At 45.1% G+C, this 21,869-nt stretch overlaps 1 protein-coding gene and 1 long non-coding RNA gene across 2 annotated transcripts; both read right to left on the reverse strand.

Moving 5' to 3' along the window:
• Positions 1-1,639: 1,639 nt before the first annotated feature.
• Positions 1,640-10,441, reverse strand: LOC146186060 (uncharacterized). Its single transcript, XR_014708070.1, has 3 exons — positions 10,313-10,441; positions 9,469-9,575; positions 1,640-1,854 (listed from the first exon to the last, which is right to left on the reverse strand). It is a non-coding gene; the product is annotated as an uncharacterized LOC146186060 (long non-coding RNA).
• A 6,953-nt stretch (positions 10,442-17,394) lies between these two features.
• Positions 17,395-21,576, reverse strand: LOC146186061 (uncharacterized). The gene is made up of 2 exons (XM_084606975.1): positions 20,061-21,576; positions 17,395-18,543 (listed from the first exon to the last, which is right to left on the reverse strand). Exons 1-2 carry the CDS (start codon positions 21,299-21,301, stop codon positions 17,598-17,600), a joined length of 2,187 nt encoding a protein of 728 aa, XP_084463101.1. The 5' UTR covers positions 21,302-21,576; the 3' UTR covers positions 17,395-17,597.
• Positions 21,577-21,869: the final 293 nt, after the last annotated feature.

Genomic DNA, 21,869 nt, shown 5'->3' on the forward strand with positions numbered 1-21,869 from the left:
GCAATACTTTTCTTGAAAGCATGTTTCTTTTTTTTTTTGCTCATTAGTTTCATTCACAGTGCACATGGGGTGTCCACTCAGAAACATCTACTCTATTTTCCTTTTTCAAAACCTTGCTTTGCCCCTCACAGAGTACTACCAAAGTTTTCACTTTTTTAGGCTTTAAGAAAATTTCTCACCGCAAAATTGGAAAGTGTGCCAAGCAATTAAGTAAGGCAACAATGCTATGCTTCAGAATACTCAGGCTACTGGAGGCATTAAGCTGAAGGTTTCATCATTAAAATCTTGTCAAACATGAGGATAGTCCGAAACTGAATTGATAAACTACTGATGTTAATACTGCATTTATGGTTCCAAAAATGGCTGGGATCACACGTGTATGCTGATGGTACAGTGTAGCAACTTTTGCTGCTATACGTACCTTAATTATTATTTCTCCATTTTTTGGAACGCTGTCATCTTGACAATGCTATTTTTTTAACTGCCAATTTTACTTACAATTACTGTGCCTAAAGGTGTGGGAAAGGTTATACCAGAAACTGAAATACACATAAATTGAGCAAATGCAACAAATATTTCGGGGGCACTTCAGCACCGCTGTTAAGGAAAACATGCCACAGCATTTACGACTCCTGTATCCTCATCCCTGTACATTTAGTTGGCTACTTGTTGACTCACCGATCTTTGTTTGCACTTTTATCACACATACCAATTTGTAAAATTACTAATTACCACATTATGTAAATGAACTCCCAACTCACACATCTGACGGGATTCTGAAAGGCAATGAGTTTTTCTCATGTCAAAGGAGCTGCTTGGGTAGGCAGCTGGACCATACCATGGCCCTCACATCACACAGACCAGTCCATCCGGTCATACTATCTGCCACTCATCCTTGTCGCTCAAATTGCCTTTTTTGGTAAATATGGCCTTTTAATGCAGTCAAATTAAATTAGGCGAGGGCTTGAACTATTGTTACATGTAAAGAATTACTGCACACGCTTATTTTTTATGCCCTTTTAGTATGCTGCTTCACCATCCCAGTAGCATAAGAGGCACAGCAATAGTGTATTAAGCGGGTATCCAAGGTTAGATCTGATCTCATTGCTACAAGCATGTCACCTCGCTACTGAACACAATTCACTTTGAAGGGCAAAGAGTTCAATATTTTAGTAAAGTGATTAGCACTGCCAAATGTTTGAGCATTACATGAGGTGACAGTATGGGTGTAAGCAAGCATTGCAATTAAGAAAGTTGCTGCTCATCTGCAAAATACTGAATTAAACCAATCTTATGCAATTCAACAAACACCGCCCACTTTGCCATTTTATCATCAGTCCCTGCCTGCAGTTCGAAACATCTTCATTGGGCTTACCTCTAAAAATTGTCTACGAAACATATCTGTGAACTTTTCTTACTTCACTGGTTTTGCGGATTATTTCCAGTCTCAAAAGGAATAACAAATACATGTGGTTCTATGACACATACAGTAAAGACTTACCTTTCTAGGTAGGTTACAAAAGGGAAGTAATGCAGAAGGTTGGCAGTCTAAACATAAATGAGTGTGTCAACATGGTGTTTTGGCACTGGAGTGTTTATTACTCCAATCATGTGCGTTAATAATGAATGAAAAGGCACATAAGTAGGAATACTTTATTTTGACACAGAAGCTATGGGAAGCTATGGCCAACATGTGTGTGTTGCCATTACGCTCATAAGTGAAGTGCAGACTTGAGAGTACACTGTTGAGCCAGTAGCACAGAGAGCAGTCAACTTGGGCCAAGGAATGCCATGCTTTGAAAGGTGGGCAGCTGCTGTGATCTCTCGACTAGTATCAGTCACGTGCAGGATCGACTGTCATGGGGAGAAAAAACAAAAGAATGCAAGCTCAGAACAATAACAAAACACCCAGAGAAACTCAGAGACGTACCAAATTTAAATAAAAAGATAACAGGACTGCAGACTATGCAGCAGCTCATATATTCTAATAGTGGATTTGCATATGGTCACTACACCCTCAAAAAGGAAAGAAGCACGAATGCTGAATTCATGACTCGTCAAAGGAACCAGACAAAAAGAAAAGTGTGCACCCTGTAGCATAGCTCAAGAACGAGAAAAGCCAAAACAGCGAAAAGGTTACCCTAAGTAAGGCCAGTACTAGTGCTCTCTGCATGCATGTGACAATGTATCACTGCAGTGCACATGCACAGCAGAAATGGACACCATGGGTAGTAAAGAACTGATATGAAGTTATCAATACTGGCCACAGACATCAGAACAGACAGCTGATTGTGCTTTGGTATAACGCAAGCGTGCAGGCTTTAGTAGGTTGTGAAGCATATAAATAAACGTTGAGACATCTTGAAAACCACGTGTGCACATTTTCATTTGCTGCTGCATCCAAGAAGTTTCGCTTGCACTGTTCATTAGATGACATGCATTGCTCTCGGATTGTAGCGTTTGTCGACTACACAGCATGATTCCAGAATCGCGACTAATTCAGCTGTGGACTTTTCATTTTCTAAACTTGCGAAATCCTTCCTATGGGCCGTGAAAAAGAATGAGGAACTGTTCCACCCAAATGTCTATAACGCACATGATGGCAGCCACAAGTCATTTTGTGCCAAACAGTAGTTTCCATACAAGTAACAAGTTCTCAAACTATGTGACAGGACCACAGCTATTTACTTTGAGGGTGGCCACAGCAAACAGGCAACAACCACAAGATGGCCAAATCCCTCATCGAACTGCAGCACCACAACAGTTGCTACAATGCCAGCATCATAAAACCTCTGGCTGTCTTTGATATACGGTCTCCATCACAAATACACCAGTTCATGTTGTTAAGGAGGCTGTCCACGAGCATCTTACTTCTCATAGCAGCTAAAAAATATTGCAAACAGAGACCAACACTTGACTTTAAGTGCAGTAGCAGCACTACCAACATTCAGTGTGTTAATGGAGTATACACACCCTGAAACAGATAAGACAAAAAATCAATAATAGATTATTTAGCTGTTGAAGATAAAAATCAGGTGATGATCTGTACAGAGCAATGTCTTGCATGTCGTTAACAAGCAAAATGCGACCAAGATTAGGTGCATATGCTCCTGTAAGATGAAGTGCTGCACTGGCCTAGCCCAAGCAGTGCGGGTACCTCCAGTCAAAACGCTTTCAAGTGCCATCATCCACGAGATGGTTGCCCAATAGCAATCGGAATTTTCATAATGCTGCGTTCCTTATCTTCAGCCAGCATTTTTCCCTCTTCCCAATGGATGCAACCCTCCCCAAAACTCCAAACTGAAGACATCAATTCAGTCATGCAGAACTGTCAATAATGACCTGAACCACAAACCAACTTGGAGAGGTGGAAGCAGGCTCGAGCACTTTGAAGCTATAAAACGGAAGTTTTGAAGCATTCAAATTGTTTTAGAGCACGTTTCTAAAGTCAAATGATATTGTTACGGACGACATCAAAGAAGAAAAAGCGGGCAGTGGCGCGGACAGGAGCGCTCGCGCTAGGCCCGGCAACATTTTTCATTAAACGCCATCTCACTGTCATCGACCATCTCTCTGTCCTGTGTTCTCCTGTTTTCATCGGCTTGCCGTATCGTAACATTTGGTTGGAGGTGCTGGTACTTCATCATCACCCCCCCCATCCTGGTCCGGAGCATCAGCGCCCTGCGACTTCTTGCGCCGTCGTAGAAAGGTTAGGAGGAAACGCAAAGTAGCCAATAGCGTGCGTATGTAGCCTTCACGCCATGCCAAAACTGCCATTCGTCAAGCGTAGGTACCACCTCCATCAAAGAAAGAGGAAGCCAATATTCTTCTCGAATTAATGTATCTTGAACTGGAGGTGACGGCGGTAGAAGAAAGACAAGAAGCTCAGGTGGCGTGCCCGTCCTGTGGTGTGCGAGCGGTGCCGTTATATCATAGCTCACAACAGCACCGCCGCCAGGGCCGGCACGTGTTCTGGCTGCAATGCTCTTCGCTGATTCTGCATGTAGAAGATGGCGCCGCTGCGGCAGCAAGACTGTATCTGTGGCTGAGGCGTCACGAGTGTTGAACACCAACCTTGAAAAAGATTGCACCTCATCAAGCGTTCGAATGTTGGCCCTTCCCAGTGGTTTGTATAAGGTTTCCAGTTCCTAGCCTCCAGTGGTATACAGTCGTTCCCCCTTTAATATGGACGACCCGAATTATGAACAGTTTTTCTGGGGACGAAACTTTTTCAGTGTAGTTATTCCTCATTAATATGGAAACTCGCTGTCTGGACAATGGACAGGGGAAGAATGTACACGGCCCACTTGGGCCCATGTATTTTTGTCTCGGTAATATGGACAGTGCTTGAAAAAAAAGCAGAGGAGTCCGAACGCAAGTTAAATAAGGGCACGCCGCCCGCGAACCTACGCAACAGCCGATACAACCGGATGCCTGAACGAGTCCTGTGGGGTTGGAAAGAATAAAAGCGAGCGTGGGGCGCAAGAGCGGAGAGGAACTTGCACAGCAAACCGAGGGTTGGCGTAAGAAAGACCCTGAAAGGGGAGAACCAGGAGATTTCTGGGTGCAGCGGCAGTGCCGCCGCAGTCGGGAAAACAGCAACATGTGGTTGCAATAAATTCTGCTGGACGTGAACAGAGAGGCCGGTAAAAGCGTAAGAAAGAAATGACAGGAAGAAAGAAAAGTGCATACAGTGGTGGTGGGAACTGAAGTTTTCTTTCCCAAAGCACAGTATGTGTTCCATGAAGCCGTAAACTCTTTTCGGTGAGAGTTAAGACACACTCACAAAGTAGGGCGACAAAAGAAAGGCGATGTACGAGCATGCAACCGAGACCGGGCGTCCCGTCCTGGGCGCGGTTCCCTCTCAGGCTCCTGGTTTTCGTTCCTGTTGCTGCCGAACTGCCACATTTTGCACCTGAGGCGGGTCCGCATGTCGGCTTCGCTATAAGTCAACGATGCGGCCTTGACAAGGTCTGAGCTCTTCGTAGTCGGCTAATCGTCGTTCTAAACTGTACTTCAGCTTGCAGTGTTTGTCTTACACGAACACATAGAAACGGCGCCAAGAAGATGGGATGTTCTATAGCCTCCGCATAGCAGCTTGCCAATTTGACTCTCTCGCTTCCTTACGGAAACAGTACAAGGCAAAAAAGAAAGAATCAGAAGAACGGAAAGGCAGAAAGGTTAACTAAGCAAGAAAGTGCAAAGTATCAGGAGCCTGTAACCCTCAACTGGAGTCTGGATTTTGGCATGGTGGGAATTAAACGCAAAAGAACAGAGCTGAACGTCGGTGCGAAGCAAGCAATCTGTGAACACAAGCAGCAAAAGCCATCTCAGTCAATCTAAGCCGTGAGGGACTAGTATCGACAGCTCGACTGTTTCCTCGCCTCAGAAGAATCTCAAGCAGCTACTTAGCGGCTACTTTGCTCAATGCCGAGCCCATTTTGAAAGTGATGGTGAGTAGAAAATCGGACGCCGATTCATGCTCGAAAGTTAAACCAACACAAAGCCCACCATCACGTGTGTCATTGTACGCGAGTCGCTTCAGTCTCCACTACAGTTTTCGAAGACAACAATGATAAGGATAATGCACTCAAAATTGCCGGTGTTCTGTCAAATTTTGTGTCAAGTGCACACCGTTATCTACAAAAGAAGTCATTAATTACAATTCTTTTTTTCTCAATAAAATTCTTTTCATTTTATTCATGACTCGTTATTATGGATGACTCGCTTTATGGACAGTTTTGGTCGGAAACCAAAGTGTCCATATTAGCGAGGCACGACTGTATAAAACTGACCATATGTAGAAGTGCCTTATTGCAGACCAGACTGTCTGTGCTCGCTGATAGCTGAAACAGCCTCACCTGGCACTACTCTAATTTATTAGGCGAACTTCACGCTGCACCACACCAGCGTAACCCGCACATGGCATTTTACGCTTTAAAACATGCAAGAGCGGTGTTTGACTGCTGCTCCTTAGTAACCGAGGGGAGTAATTTCATATATTCATTCGTATCGTTCAATGTGGCCGGCGCACGCCTAATTGTTTACGACTCTGACTCGATTTAAAAATTGCTCATTCAAGATTTATCTTATTCCATCATCAAGGAGATTTCTAAACTCTATCAAGCCTTTGCGGCTATTTCAGTTATGAGACGTTCCAATCAACAGATTAAAATGAAAACCATACCCACATTTGGTTTTGAATTTTTTCACGTGGAGAAAAAAAAAAAAAAAGTGTACATGACGCCAAAAAAACAACAAAAGGGCTATGTCTCTGGAGCAATGGTCCCAAATCGGCTCAAAGTGTGAGGACGCCGTAGCAGAGGCTTCCGGATCACTTCGGCCACCTGGGATTCTTCAGTGAAACTGCCATCGTTAAGTATATGCCTGCAATGCTTTCAGCTTCGACCAAAATGCTGTTTCCCAATTAGGATCAGACTAGGGTATCCCAGCTCAGTACTCGAGAGCTTTAATGACCAAGCCACCGCGGTGCCGTAATAAGTAAATAAATAAGCCAAGAAGACTAAACTTCTTTCTCGGAGCGTACCATGGTTATTTTATCCATTTCGCTGCAGCTACGCTGCGAATGTGTATTTTACTCTGACAAAGTGACTATAAAGGACATCGGCCCTATGTGTACAAGCCCGAATCCGGCTCAGACCCGTACCTTTAAGCCCACTCAGAGTCCAGCAAAAATGTTCATGTGTCGGCCCAGACGGGCCGTGGGTTGGGCCACACCCAGCTTTTGGGCCTGTCCATGCCCACACAGTGTCGTGTGAAGCGCATGCTACCTTCACTTGACGCTTCTACAGAAGGTTTGACGATCTTCTATTTTTTTCGGTTCCTGGGGCTGCCTTTCAGTGGGTCGCTTTCTACTTTTCGATGCCTGAAAGGTAGGCAAGGCAGGCAGAGAATATCGTGGGGACCGCTTCCTTTGCTACCAACGCGCAACGCTTTGCAGCACATGCCCATTTAACTCTGTCGTCCATGTTTTGGACACAAACCTGGGCTCCAAGCGCCCCTCACAAACAGTGGCTGTATAGCTCGGTCCTTTCTTGGTATGCCGGCCACCATAGCTGAAGTCGTTTGACATCTTTTCGCACCGAAGAAAGCTGACATTTTTCATTGCAGAATACGTAGCCTGTATTGCAGTGGTGAACAATGCACTTTTTTTTCCACATTACATTACATTACAACTTAGAATATACCGTGATCGAAGAAAGGCGTGGAGCGGGGGCGTCAGCGAGAAAAACAAAATGTGCACCGATGCAAGTTGAGAACTGACTGGCAATCCTTGCGGCACCCAGCGAACCCGCGGCCACCAACAGTCAACGCAGTCTCTCGGCAGCCTACGGAAATCAGAGCATCGGTATTGCCACTTACTGTTCGGTGCGGAGCGACCCGTTCACACACTTCTAACACCATGATGCGGAGGTTGTGGGTCTGGGCCGACCAGTGGCATATAGTCGCTTTTTGCTAAACAATTACCTTTCAGACAAACTAATTATGAATTATCCATTGATCCCCACGCCATTATGGGCATAGAGCAGGGGGTCTCAAACTCATATTGCTACGTGGGCTGCATTGAGAAAGCTTTTTCTCTCATGACCCAGGAGCCAGAAAGTAATAAAACAACAGGAAACAAAGTACAGTAAATAACAATAAAATGAACAAAAATAAGCAAAATTTCGTTTTGTCAGACCAAGCGCTCCTATTATTGCAAAAGAAAAGCAATGTGTGCTGTTTCCACTTCAATGCCGGACAAAAGCAGCTTCAGGATCGCTCAGAGAGAGGTACTGAAATGGTACACCTGTTAATAAATATCACACTTATAATCTTCAACAAGAAAATAAAAAAAAAGAAAACAAAAAGAACACTTAGAAATAAAAGAGAAGGCAGGATGTCTGGCTCCTTGCTTTTGAAGGCATAGTGATGTCAAATGAAAGTTCACGCAGATTAAGTGGTCAACGCCTTTTCAAAAATGAATGCGTACTAACTGGTACAAAATCTGAGTTTATTTTAGTTGGAAATTAGGGCTGGTGGCAATGCTTTCAAAACGTCAGCTGAAAATTTTGAGCTGGCGGACTGCAGCACGCAGCTCCGCGGGCTGTGCGCCAAGGCCCCTGGCATAAAAGGATAATCTCTGATGATCTCTGATGAGCGGAAAGAAAGTGTTCGACATTGGGCTGCATTCCCCATTCTCAGCAAGGGAAACTAGAATGCTTCTTTGCTCGTCAAGTGAAGAGGATATACATTAGGCAGGCATTGCCTCTGCTACGAAATGGACACCACCGTAGGCAGTGTACACCTGGACAATGTTTTAACAGTACCACGCGACCGTCGACTGCCCTGCACTGCTGCGCCGGAAGATGCAGGAGATGACAAAGCAATAGAGTGCGAGGGCGTGCTCACAATTCTTGCTGCTGCAGTGAACCTCGTTTGCTACGCTGCTTTGATCAATGTGAAGCAACCCTGCCACAATTGGCTGGCAGGCATGCCGGTGCCCGGAGAAGCTGTCATTGTTTGTTTTTAGCCGCAATAGTATCTGCATATCATGCGAATATCTCCAAAGTACACACATTTCCGATAAAAAATCCAACATGCCCCATAACTCTTGCCATCGATACTTTTGAAAAATTGTTGTATCGGTACTTTCATTGCATTAAAAAAGAAAAAAAAAAAGAAAAAAGAAACCCTTGAGACAACCAGGGACAAGTGTAATATTTGGAACGTTACAAGTTTGCACAGATTGAAGCCACAAGCACATAGCAGAGCGCTCCCAGAACTCCGATATGAAACTTGATTCAAGGGGTTGCTGCCAATGGAGCAGAACAGCCAAGCAGACAACACTCGCTGAAGCAGCATGATTACATCTCCCTGCTTGTTCCCTCTCCTGATTTCCACTTTGCTTCTGCTCGGACAGTCGACGCTCAAGCGATACTGTTAAAGAATTGGCAGGGTGTATATTCTGTGCTGCTTGTCTTGCAAGCCATTGATGCCAATCTTGCAGACCTCATTTTATCTTTCACAGTGGTTTCCAAAGCTATAAAGTTATTGCAGCAACTTTGTTACACGCACAAAAAAGCGACACAACCAATCTGTGCAGGAATATCATTCGTTAAAGAAGGCAGCTTTGCCAGTTTTTCACAGCAAATTGAGAAGACAATAAAGCGTGGTTTGATCTTCCATCTCGTGCAAACATTTGTTTGTTTTTGGAGCTAGTCTGGTTTTCTTAGTCTGAATCAACTGTTACATTGCACACTGTTTGCAACGCATTGATTGCAACTGAGAAAAAAAGGCTGCAAACTACAAGCTGGACACTGCAGCTGCAGGAATGCTTGCTTGCTTGATTCATTCATGCACTCTATGCAAACTGGTGACCTGTGCCATGTTCCCCATGTAAAAGTTAAAACAAATGACCAGTCCCGGTGGCACAGCAATTGTTTTGAAATTAAGTACAGGGCTCACGTTGTGGCGTTGGAGCATAGGCTGCCTCGCCTTTCATAGTCCCATTTGTTCAGCCTCAGCAACCAGCAAGCCCATGCTAGACTCCAAAACACATATCAGGATGATCCCTGCGTACCAAATATTAGACGTCAGCTTATAAGCGATGTTTACACACACAAAAGAAATTAAGACAAGTACATGTTGATGCATTTTAAACACAAGGCGAAATCGCTTACCTCACCGCAATTGGAAAGTGGCCCTGCATACACTTGACAGTGCGCAGTCATAAAATGAGGTATTAAATCATTATTCTACACCGCGTCACAGCAATGAGGGTCACACAAAGGGTCACGTCGCACAAATGGTTAGTACGTCGTGGTGCACCGAAACAAAAGCTTCCCACACAGGCCTGTGTGATCCTCACCTTTCCTGCTTCTACGCGTTGTTTTGTCATGTCCTAGTATCTCCTTAAGTCCCTCCATCAGCTCAAAGACGTTACAATCATTAATTATTCATCCAGACCGCTGAGGAAAGCTTACCCAAGTTTCCCGCCGTTTTCAGGCGCACGCAAGACTGGTAGTCAGGCGTGTTTTACATGACTGAGACTTTCGTGCGGTTCGCCTAATAAACGGTATTTAACCGCATGTTCCTTGGTGTCGAACTACGTTGAGCTTTCGATTGAAACTTTCTATAATACACCTTTGGGCCGTTCGGGCCCACTGCCGGCCAAGCAGGCTCAGTGGTCGTCAACAGAACATTCGGACGCACGGAAGTTGAAAACTAAATGTAGAACTCCAGACAGCGGGCAATGACTCAATACATGCATACTGAAGTATCTAAAGAATAGAAAAAATTGCTTACGTACCGTACAACACGAGAGCACCCAGCTCTCACGGCTCCCACCATGGACGACGACGACCAGCCATTTTGCTACTAAAAGCAACACAAAACCCACAAAACAATAGCCGGATGTGACGTTTTTCTTAAACCGGATAAGACGTCAAGGGTTGCAGCAAGCATTTTGCTCCTGCAACCCGGTTGTAGGAAGCATTTCGCTGCTGCAACCGGGTCGCAGCAGACGGCGCCGATGGCGGCCGGCTCTGCTACTGCTGGTTTCCAACGGTTAAAATCAGCACGAAAACAACGAAAAAAGTTCAGTTTCAACGTGGTTTAGGGCGTGCTTGTAGAGCATCACAGTTGCAGTCTGCGCACGGCGGTTGGTTTTCGTGTCAGCTCGGCATATGCAAGACACAACATTCTCGGTTTGGTTCATCGTAGTTTGGTCTGACCATAGGTAGATGTGTCATAGAGAAAGAGATTGGTAAAGAGCGGACACTCCCATAGGGCCCAGCGGCCCATTTGACTGTAGTGCACCAAGCGGCCGGCGGCAACTACTTCCGGTCTTGCTGAAAGGCGCGCGATTTGAATGCTAGCCATGCGCTGCGCCCTTCCCTGCCCTTTTGGCGCATTATTTTGGTTTTAAATAATCTGCTAGTGTTTCTATTTATTTTCAGCATGCATAACATCAGGAAAAATAGATTCCCAGTTCTCTAAACTGGCCATCAACGCAGCAGAAAAGACGCTAAGTGCTTTGTGAAATGAATTTATTTTGCTGCATATAAAACACGAGATGCAACAGATGTAGACGGATGCATTGAAAATACTTGACACACATTAGGCGATGTGCACAATAAGGAAAAATAAAAATACACAAGGTGAAAAACAGCACTTGGGTAGAGTAAAAAAATAGCATAACGTTGATTTCCGAATTATTGCAAATGATACTTAACAAAACGGGCATTATACATAAACTACACAGTCCCAGTAGTGGCTACCTTAGCAAGGGTAACTTGTATTGTCCAGGGCAGAGAGGAGTACTGACGCTTGAGGGAAGGCCACACCATTCACTCGTCGCATCTGCCGTGCTTCGGCTGCAGTCCGTGGGTCCATGCAGTGCTGTTGGAAAAGGAATGAACATGATGCAGAAGACTGCAATGAAATGTAAGGCCACTGCACCGCGCACACATCTGTGCATGTGGGTGGGTACTGAAAACTTAGTGAGCAGCAGTTATGGTCCAGAACAGAAACGCTGTCATTCGTAAAATTGATACAAAAGCTACTCTTGCAACGTAGATGTCAGGAAATGCAGGCTAACCTAACCTATCTGAAAATGCATTTCTACAGAGCGTGAAATATCAGCCACTAATCTAACAATATTCCTCAAGAGCACTGAACAGCTGAAGCAATGAAGCTTGCCGCATAAAACATTTTTCACTTTAACGTTGTCCCGTTAAATGTAACGCGACACCACGCAAAAGTAGCCGTTCGCAAAACCGCGGTCTGGCCTCACCGCGGCCGGCGAGCACGTCATGTTGGCTTGCCTTTCATACGAGACTGAAGCGCAGACCACCGCGCTGAGCTAAACTGCCCGAAATGCCTCGCAGTTTTACAAGAATGAAACATTTTTCACCTTGCGGTTTCCCTGTTAAACGCGACACCACGCAAAACTAGCCGTTCGCAAAACCTCATCGCGGCCGGCGAGCCATATTGGCGAGCGCCTTGTCATGCCTGTTGTCTGCCCTTCACGTGCGTCTTTGTGAAGCGCAGACCGCCGCACTGAGCTACACTGCCTGAAATACTGCGTAGTTTAACAAGAAAGTCAAGAATGAAACGTTTCTCACTTTACCGTTGCTCTGCTAAACGCGACACTTAGCAAAACTATAGCCGTTCGGCAAACTGCGTCAGCATGGCCGCACCGGCCGGCGAACACGCCATTTTGGCGCAACGGCGTGCCTTGGTGCCTCCACATGCCACTTTGTCAAGCGTGACGAGCTAAACTGTTCGAAATGAAGCTGCTTCCCGGGAACACAACATATTACACCTCGCCGTGGTTGGGAACCGCCAGAGTTACGGCGTAATGAACTGCGCCTTAACAGCCGGCGCGCCTGTTCACGAGCTGCGAAACTTATTGGCACCGGCCAACATGGTGAGCGTAAACTGTTCGAAATGCAGCGTAGTTAAGCAAAAAACGTTGCTCACCTTGCCGTCGTTTCCAACCGCTGTCGTTCTGCGCAGCAGTCCACGAGAGGTCTGTGCCGCACAAGCGCGGCGAGGCACGAGCACACAACCGCGCCCTTTGACAACTTGTCGTCTGCCCCGGCGGGCTACCGCTGCAGCGAGTGCCGTCGCGCGCGCGTCCGCGCATGCGCACGTTGGTGCCGCCATCCATCAATCGGCGGCAGCGCAAAAAGTCGCGCGTCATTTCCTGGGGCCAGTTTTCGCCGAGTGACCGCTCTTTACCAATCTCTTTCTCTATGGATGTGTCACGTCACGACCTTACGGGCCAATCAGGGTTGCACGGCCCGGATCACACGTTCGATCAAGAATCTCATTACGACGACGACTTCGTTCTGACAATCGTATAGTGCTTTCGCACTAAAGTGCTGCTGCCTGCGTTCAAGTTCAGGAGCGCGCACGCGAGACAGAGAAACTTTTATTGAGAGCAGGCGTGAAATATTCGCCCCAGATGGGCAGCCTGATCAGTCCAGGAAGCCATGAACACGAGCAAACTCCCTAGTCCTCAATACCAGTTGTTGGGCGAGTTGACGTGCACGGTGATCCGTAACAACAGCGCGACAGACGGGACGTTGTGAGTCAGCGCTCTGTGTTGTCGTCCTTTCTTCCACGTCCCGTCTGTCGCGCTGCTGTTATGGACCCTAGTCCTATCGATGAGACTATGCTGGGGCTTGACAGCTGCATGGGTCTCCCACTGCTCCTCTGTTAGGTTGCTGGTGGTTATGGTACCCTAGCTGTAGTCCATTCTCACCCCACATATGTTTCAGGGTGTTTGGCACATTACAGAATGTGCATTTATATATGTGGGTGGTGGGCGATATCCTGGCTGTTGCCTGTGGACAGTTGGTTTGCATTTTTCGAAGGATCTTTTTCCCTGGTTAGTTTCGCGTGAGATGGGGAATATATATTTTCTTCTTTCAAGTGTATGGATGTCAGTATACTTGGTACATCCTGGGTTCTCCTAAATCCCTTTGGAAGTGGTGCTCGCTTAGCATATATCCTCGCGCTTAGGCATTGGCGGCCTCATTTCTTTCTAAAGTGTGCCTCGGGGTCTAGATTGTCTATATGATTTGTCTGGGAGGCGGCGTGCATGTGGTGCAATGGATTTCGATTCTTCCCTTTTGGTAATTCCTGCATTCAAACTGCGAATAACTGAGCATGTTCATAGCACGCCGAGAAGACTAAGGCAATCATTCGCAGCCTCTTCTGCTGTGTTGCTGTCATGAATAGTTGCAGATATCTTTTCTGCAAATGTTGAATCCATGATGCTAATGGAGTGAGCGTGCCTTCCCATGTATTTTACTGCGCGTCAGTACATCTGGTTACCAGGTTTGTTTCGTGCACTTTTCTAAGGGCCCGAACTTTTGCCTAGCACCGGTCTTTGAGCATGTACGATGCATGTTTCGTAAGATGGGGGCTAAGGTTACATATGAGCTGGTCTCTGCAGGGATTCGCTGCTTGGTGCAGTTTGATTCAGCGCCTTCTTGGTATCTGAGTTTCTTGAGGGTTGCGCGTCCTGTTTTGGTATAGTTTTAAGCGTCCCAATTGGTTGACAAATTTGTGAGCCTTAGCAAATTCCTCCCATATGTTGTGAAGGTTAAGGTGGAGGAGGCTCATTCAGATATACCAGTGGCGATTTTAATGGCCTAAATTTGCAAATGAGTGTTGAGTTTTTCAACTTCTGCTTTTGTTTAGATCCAAATATGTTGTTATATGCTGTGTACCTAATGATGAGAGCCTGGAGGATGTGTACAGTATCTTCCCTATTGAAAAAACCTATTTGCGGTTTTAATAGGTCCTGTATAAATAATATAGGAGTATGCAGGAGCCGAAATGGGGCTTAAAGAACCCATAAAGAAGCATTCAGGACTAGTAGAAGGATGCTCAGGATATGCATATAGGTCCTGCTTCTCATTTGCAGACTCCTTTAACTCCTGTATATCACATGTGGGATATATATTAGGAGTTATCGGAGTTGTGAAAAGGTCCTGTGTACCATGATACAGGAGTTGGATGGGCTCATTAATCAGGATTTGTTTATGCAAGGTTGAAAAGGCAAAGTTTGATATACGCATGCGGTGTCCCAGCTAAATTGAATCAAGAATTAAAAACAAGAAAGCTTTTTTTTTAAATTTGAATGAAATGAACATGAAAGTTTATTTTGCATCTCGATCTCTGCCTGCGCTCCTGTGAGCGCATGCGGTAATTACAATCAACAATCGCTGCACATTCCGACCTTATGGCGCACGTTCATATCTGTAATTGATGACGAGTCTGCAATACGGAAGTGCAGGGAATAAATTCGATTTCCACATGAACATAAGTATGCTCGAGCAGAACTCAAAACACATGTCGCCGCCCACCGAATTATTCATTGATAGCTGAAGGCCAGGAGGAGAGAGGAAAACCCTCAGTACCGCGGCGGCGCCGCTGTGGGAGACTGGGAGGCAGGGATGGGTGACCATAGTGTCCTCTCCTCGCGGTCAATCTCGCGTGATAATGACGCGCCGCCGGAGCAGTGGATCCGTTTATATCCCACAAGTGCTATGCATTTGTTCATAGCATACCCCACTGCTAATAATTCAGCTGCTTTAAACCTTTTGTAACATGCAGATAGGGTGGTTGAGAAAGGCCACTGCATAGCTAAGCCGCATATGAAAAAGGTCTGCAATCCCTAATGAGCGCCATAGCTTTTGCAACTATCAGTACAGAGGTGCTTTGAAGACAGTAGAAAGCTGATTACTGTACTATAAATCACAAGGATTGTGAAATGCATTTCATGGAACTATATTAGTCAGAATTAAGGTAAAAGAGCAGCATGAAGGCTCATGAAAACGGAATTCTTTTAACGAGAGAAGGAAAAAATGCAGTTTCATCAGCAGAAAATGACTCGCAAGATGCGAGGCTGAGCTCACTAAAAAGGTCAGTCACTATACTCCCCTAAACAAGAAACAGATTTCGCAGAAAGCTTCAAAGCATTAAAGTTTGGTCGAGTAGCTTCATTGTGCAATTTCATGGCATCCGACTAGAGTGCACTAGGGTAGAATGAGAATGGCAATTTAAGGCTGCCACTTAGACACCAGCTAGCACCTATGCTCTATATGAGGAGCATGAACAAGCCCTCAGTTTATTTCCCTGTTTACCTTCTTGAGCCTTTCACCTACCTTCCACATTACCCACAGAGTACATATACAGATATTGAAGTTCTTAGCTTCGTCACCTGCGAAAGAAAGCGCCATCAACTACATGTAGAAAACATCCTAGGCCTATGATAGGACTTCCATGTGCACATAGGTGGTTAATGCAGCATTTTTTTCCACATATGGCATACAAATAACTTCTGCGTCTCTCCTACTACTAGAGTATTTTTCCCTCACCTGTCCCTATACACTACACCGTTTATTCTGCCAGCCATAATTAAGGTTCCCAATTAATATTCCAGCAATTTATGCAGCTGGTAACTTTTCTTTCTCAAAAAATAAACTATCACCTGTATCATCACAATTACTACAAGCAGAGTGAACTACAACAAATAAATTATTGTTGAAAGAGCATGTCAAGGGCAAGGTGTGTTTGAATTCCCAGCAGATAACTATGCAATTGTCTGTGTACAGCAGGACCTGCAACAGAAAAAACTCAGAAAGCACCACAAGGTAAACATATGAAATTTATTGGTTTCAGAGGAGTTACAACCTGGGGTTCTTTAGCATGCACTGACATCGCACAGCACACAGGCGCCTTGCTTTTCGCCTCCATCGAAATGCGGCCGCCGAGGCCGGGATGCGGGATCGAATCCCGGCCTCGGCGGCCGCTTTTTGATGGAGGCGAAAATCAAGGCGCCCGTGTGCTGTGCGATGTCAGTGCACGCTAAAGAACCCCAGGTGGTCGAAATTTCCGGAGGCCTCCACTACGGCGTCTCCCATAGCCTGAGTCGCTTTGGGACGTTAAACCCCACAAACCAAACCAAACCAAACATTTCATCAGTGCAGTTACAAACAAAGGGGCTAGCTCCACAGCTACAAAGGCACAAAATCATACAGTTTTCTGAAATATTTAGCTTCACTCGAAGTACTTCTAAGCAATGAAAAAAGCCAACCCTGGACACGAACAGATAGAATGAAATAAAAACTTGAAAAGTCCCACACTGAAATTAATGTAGCTACTGGATTTTAAACTAACTGCAACCCTTGATACCATTTGCTTGCATCAGAATCACAATAAAAAAGCAGCAGCAACAGCATAAATACTGCAACAAAAAAAAATTAACTATTCACGCAACGGCGCTCCAAGAAAATGAACACCAATCACGTCAAAATGACAGCTATTTTGTGCTTTCAAGACAAAAATAACACTTAAGCCTAAACCATAGCCCATCTCAAGCAGCGGCGGCACGCACCGCCTCCGCTAGAGTAAAAAAGACTAAAATCAAACTGAATTGTGCTTGTGGAAAACCAACCTGTCGGTCAATAGCTAAAAAGAAGCCACAGAATGGATTGAAAAAAAAAAAAACATTCAATCTGTAATTTCCAGGAAATTGGAACTATTTCAATGAGAATATTTTTACAAAGCAACCATTGTTAATCACATTCATAAAAAGAGAAACTTTTGCTTTGAATGATTGGAAGGGCACAAGGACATTGTTAGCATTTAAACTGATGAAAATAATAAAACAAAAAGAAACTATAAGACCAAACACAACCATCAGTACAGAATTCACATCATTATGATACATGAGCTCTGAACATTGCCGTCAGCATCGTGACTGCAACAGGAAGGAAATAAAAAGTGACATAACGTGCTGTCACATTTAAAGTGATCACAGCCACCTTGAGTTTCAAATGATAAATGGTACAAAAAATTCAGCAAAGGATTAAGGAATGAACTCACTCAAACGTGCAAGCAACAGTTCTCCAAGGCTGCAGAATGAAGCTCATAAAACAAACATTACACTGCTTCAAAAGTACATAAAATTGATTCATAAAGCAAACAATTCTCTTTCCAAATGACTGAAAACTGTAAGGGTGCACACAGTATATCATAGGCAGTGTCGTGCCACAGCAAGGAATCCAAAGAACTTAATGCAGCAACACATCTGTGACCTTCAGGTGCTGCACGACCGCACGCCAGCATTCCCTGTTGAGTTTATCTGCCTGCGTGCCATTTCCAGAATGGCATTTCAACGAATTCTGAATGACTCCTGCAATAATCAGATAGTTGTCCTGGAGATAATGCTCAGCTGAAGTTAGGGCCAGTAATGCTTCAGCTTCTGTTTTCCCAGTCACTTTAATCAAATGAGCAAGCAGGCATGGCTTGCCCGAGAAGAGCTCGAAGGCTTCTGCATACCGCCTATCCACACGGGGCAGAATAGCAAACTCAACTGCTCGGTTCAAAATGCCTCTGTTCCTTCGCAATGCTTCAAAAAGAGTGAAGCTACTGTCATCACACAGCAAATTGCGGGCAAGTTCAAACTCTACAATCAGCTTGTTCTGCCACAGACCTTTGGCAAACTCCTCCACAAATTCATCATACAAACAAGTCAAGGAGGATAAAAAAAATCTGGTGGCTGTCTTGTTGTGAGTAAGCAAGTAGCTGAGATCTTCAGCTGTTTTGTACTCTCTGATGGCCCCAATGCCTATCATAAGCTCACTTATGTTCTCGTTACCTGCAAGGGTGTGCAAAACATTGTGAACTAAATTTCCACTATCATTTTCAATATCTATGTCCAAGCATTTAATAGACTGATTGACCTCCAGCATTTCACATAGATATGTGCCTCTTTTGCCAAGGGCCCCTTCAAAACGTGCTCTGAACGTGCGAAGATGCTTGCTGCAGCCGATTGCATTAAAAAGCAGCTTGACATCTTCCTCCGGAAGGTGCTGAACATCAGGCAGACGCAGTTCTTCAGGACACGCTGAGGGGGAGTTCAGCACAGCCAACAAGCCAGGCATGTCAGCTGCAACCCAGGGTAGCTGCACACGGTCATAGCATTCACTCTCGACCAGTTGCTTTGCCAAGGCCTCCCTGAAACAAACAGCATGAGGAAATTTTAGGCTTGCCCATGATTACCAAGTAGTGATAAAATTTTCAGAGCTGAAATTGCTTATCTTAGAAGGACAGAAAATTTGGGAAAGTTAGCATTGGTTCATACTGGAAAGGTACAGTGCAAAAAGACACGACACGAAAGGAAGAAGACAGACAGACGTGCAATGACTCAAATTTTATTGCAAAGAAACACATCTCTATAGAAGTCTTTCAAGTAATAACAAGCCTAGAGCACTTGCACGAAGCACAATGCAAGAAGTCAAAACATATCATAAGTCACACTCACTGGATGACAAGTTTCTAAAAATGCTTTCCTCCCCTCTCCTTTGAAAATTAAGGACAAGAATTTGAATTATCAAGGAACGACCCTTCTTTATCGACTAGTATAACAGAGGGCTGGCTTACACTTTGTGACTGTCTTTTTCAGCTCAAGTAGGCCTCCATCAGCTTTCTCGTTGTTTTATCCCAGTGTCGAAATAAAATGCTAGTGTTCGCAAAGGGTGGCAGTTCTTTTTCTTTTTATCTTTTTCACAATTGCGACAGTGATCTTTCAAATGGGAGTAGTAAGTATCACAGAGAGGGATTTCAGATGTTCTCGCAGACGAATATTTATGCATCTTCCAGTTTGTCCTATATATACTTTGTTGCATGACCGTGGAATTTTGTATATTATGACGCACGTGCATTCTATAATAATTGACCTGTGCGACACCTGGCATTTAAAGCGGTTAAATTTTTCCTCTCATGACGGTCACTGATCGCACAGCAAAGCCCACTCAATTCATACGGCGCAGAAAAAACAATGCCAACATCGAAAGATCCTGCTACGTTTTCAAATTGTGGGCTACTTTGTGCACATAGGAAATGACCGCCACTTTTGTCTGCCTTATTCATAACTCTTTTTAGGATATACAAGCCCCTCCCTTACCTGTAGCAAAAGCTTTTCGCAGGTTGCCGAGATGACAGATACTGGAAAACTTGAATTTTTCAGCTGGCGTATCTGCGACCGCACACTATCTGAGATGTCATGATGACACAAATTCTGTAGGCCTCAGCGGATGCAAGAATGAGCGATTCTATTTTTTACAATCTTAGAGTGGCCAGATGAATAGTTTTTGGGACTTGGCGAATACAACCAACGTACGTGACTACTCTTAAAAAACATCTTCAAACTTAAAAACAAGAGTGTTTTCTGAAAAAACTTCAACCGTGAAAGACAGCTCAGTGGCACATTCGCGAAACAACTTAAGGATGTCAGCTATAGCCCTGCTGAATTTGTCTTCATCAACTAAAATTTAAAAAATCTACATATCTGAAAATCCATATTGCTAGTCCGTTGATGCTAAACCCGTGCTGAACTATTTGTCTGACCTTTGTTGTGCTGTCTACCTTTAATTCAATCTGCATGTCTAGGACTCCGGAAACTGCCACCTCAAGTCATGCATCAATTAGGGAAAAAAAAAAAAAAATAAGCAGAGCTGTAAAACTTCTATTACCTTTCCTGTCTTGAAGCTTTGAAGTTTGCAAATGTCATCTTCTTTAAAGCCTTGTTTGCTTCGAGAACCATGCAGAGCGCTGAAATTCCACTCGTGGGAAGCCGTTCGCCTGAAATATGAAGGTTCTGCAACATCGAGTTTTCCAGAAGAGCTCCTGCCAACTGCTTCATGCTGCTTGAAGAAATGGCAACATCAAGCAGATACATATCACGAAGACTGCAGTTTTTACGCAGTGCCGATGCCAAAACTTGTCCACAGATTGTACCAATAATGCAGCTTGACACCTGCAGTTCCTTCAATGTAGTACTAACCTCCATGGCAGCGAACAAAGGTTCAGGTGTACACCTCCTTTCCGCGATGAACACGTTCAGCGCTGTCAGCGATGTGTTGGCCTTGACGGCTTCAGCAATGACTGAAACCTGCCTCCTTTCTCCAACGGGGTAGACGCTGAGCTCTTTCAGAGCAGCAGAAGACCGCAAAAGCTGTGCCACTGAGACCAGGTTAGGAAAGCGCGTGCCCCAGTCATAATTTAGGGACAGCTTCAGCGACTCGCATTTGGTAAGACACTGCAATGCGTAGCTGACGTTTTTCGGCAGCTTCATATTACTGATCTTGACAGTCTTAAGGGTGCTCCAATTCCGCCGCAACAGCGCTTCCAACTCAGTTGCAAACTTGAACTTGATTTTTGGGGAGCTGATCTTGAGCTCCTCGAGGCCAATGAGTGCGTCAGACCCTTCTAGTGCGTAGTTATGTTGTTTGGCGTAACCGCCTAGCGAAGAAAATGGGAAACGTGATAGCGAGACTTTAAGGCAACGCATGTAGCGCATGGGCTTGCATTTTATCGGACGGTGCAAGTGGATCGGAAATGATTCCTCGCCCCAAGTATGGAGAGAAAACAGGCTGAACTCGTCGATGCAAGTGTGATGTTCAAGAAGCCACGACAGTAAAAAGGACGCTTCGCGGGCAATCGCCTCAGAGGACTTCGCAATGTCGCCGTCAGCATCACGCATGGACTGCAGACGAAGCTTGCCTGGTTCGGGTTTGACGATTTCGAATGCGAGACCATGCATCACTTTGTTCCACGCAGTTAGCTCTTCGCTCAGCCAACATCGCTGCCCCGGTCCAGTGCAATCTCTTTCGAAGTCCAACTGGTCCTTCCAAGTGTCCGTTGTCACTTCAGCGTGACTGTGCCCGTCACGGTCACAATAGTCGTGCAACATCTCTGAGCACGTGGTCGCCATAACAAATGCACGTGCGGATGGGGCGCTGAAAGGCTGGTATCCAGGCTTGACAATATAGATCAAACAGCAGCCGTTCCAAAAAACACGGCGAACAGGAAACTTAAATTTGACGTCCCATCAAAAACAAGAACCGCATTTGCGACGCTGTCAAACCAAGATGCCAAGAGGCAAAGGCCGCCAATACATGCATATGCATGGAGGGAAAGACAAAAACAAACAGGCCGCTTGTATTGTAACCGGGCGACACAAATTTCACAGCATCCTGCACTGGGGGCGGTCTCTCACTGCTGTCACGTGCCTTTACGTCATAAATAGATGTATGAATAGGAGCGTCTATTTTGAAACAGGGTGGTAGCAGCACCCTATCCCCGAGCGATCGGTCGGCGGCGGCAGCTGTGCCAAGCTTAGAGCTAGAGTCACAGGAAAATACTCAGCTTAGTGCGAGTGTCGTCTGCTTCTGCGCTACCGATCTGCCTTTCTGCTTTTCATTCGTTTTTTTTTCTTTTTTTTCCCAGCTTTGACAGAGTACAAGGGCGAGGAACTTCGTTACATTTAGACTGAACCAAGG

This window comes from Amblyomma maculatum, chromosome 6 (assembly GCF_055883805.1).
Source record: "Amblyomma maculatum isolate TAMU_Amacu chromosome 6, ASM5588380v1, whole genome shotgun sequence".
Classification (NCBI taxonomy): Eukaryota; Metazoa; Arthropoda; class Arachnida; order Ixodida; family Ixodidae; genus Amblyomma; species Amblyomma maculatum.

Bases quoted from the DNA above. Each gene is read 5' to 3' on its own strand.
- LOC146186061 (XM_084606975.1), bottom strand. From the start codon at position 21,301: ATGGCGACCACGTGCTCAGAGATGTTGCACGACTATTGTGACCGTGAC. The intron at 18,544-20,060 runs GTAATAGAAGTT...TGTTTGTTTCAG, and splicing joins AAAGCTTCAAGACAGGAAAG to GGAGGCCTTGGCAAAGCAAC.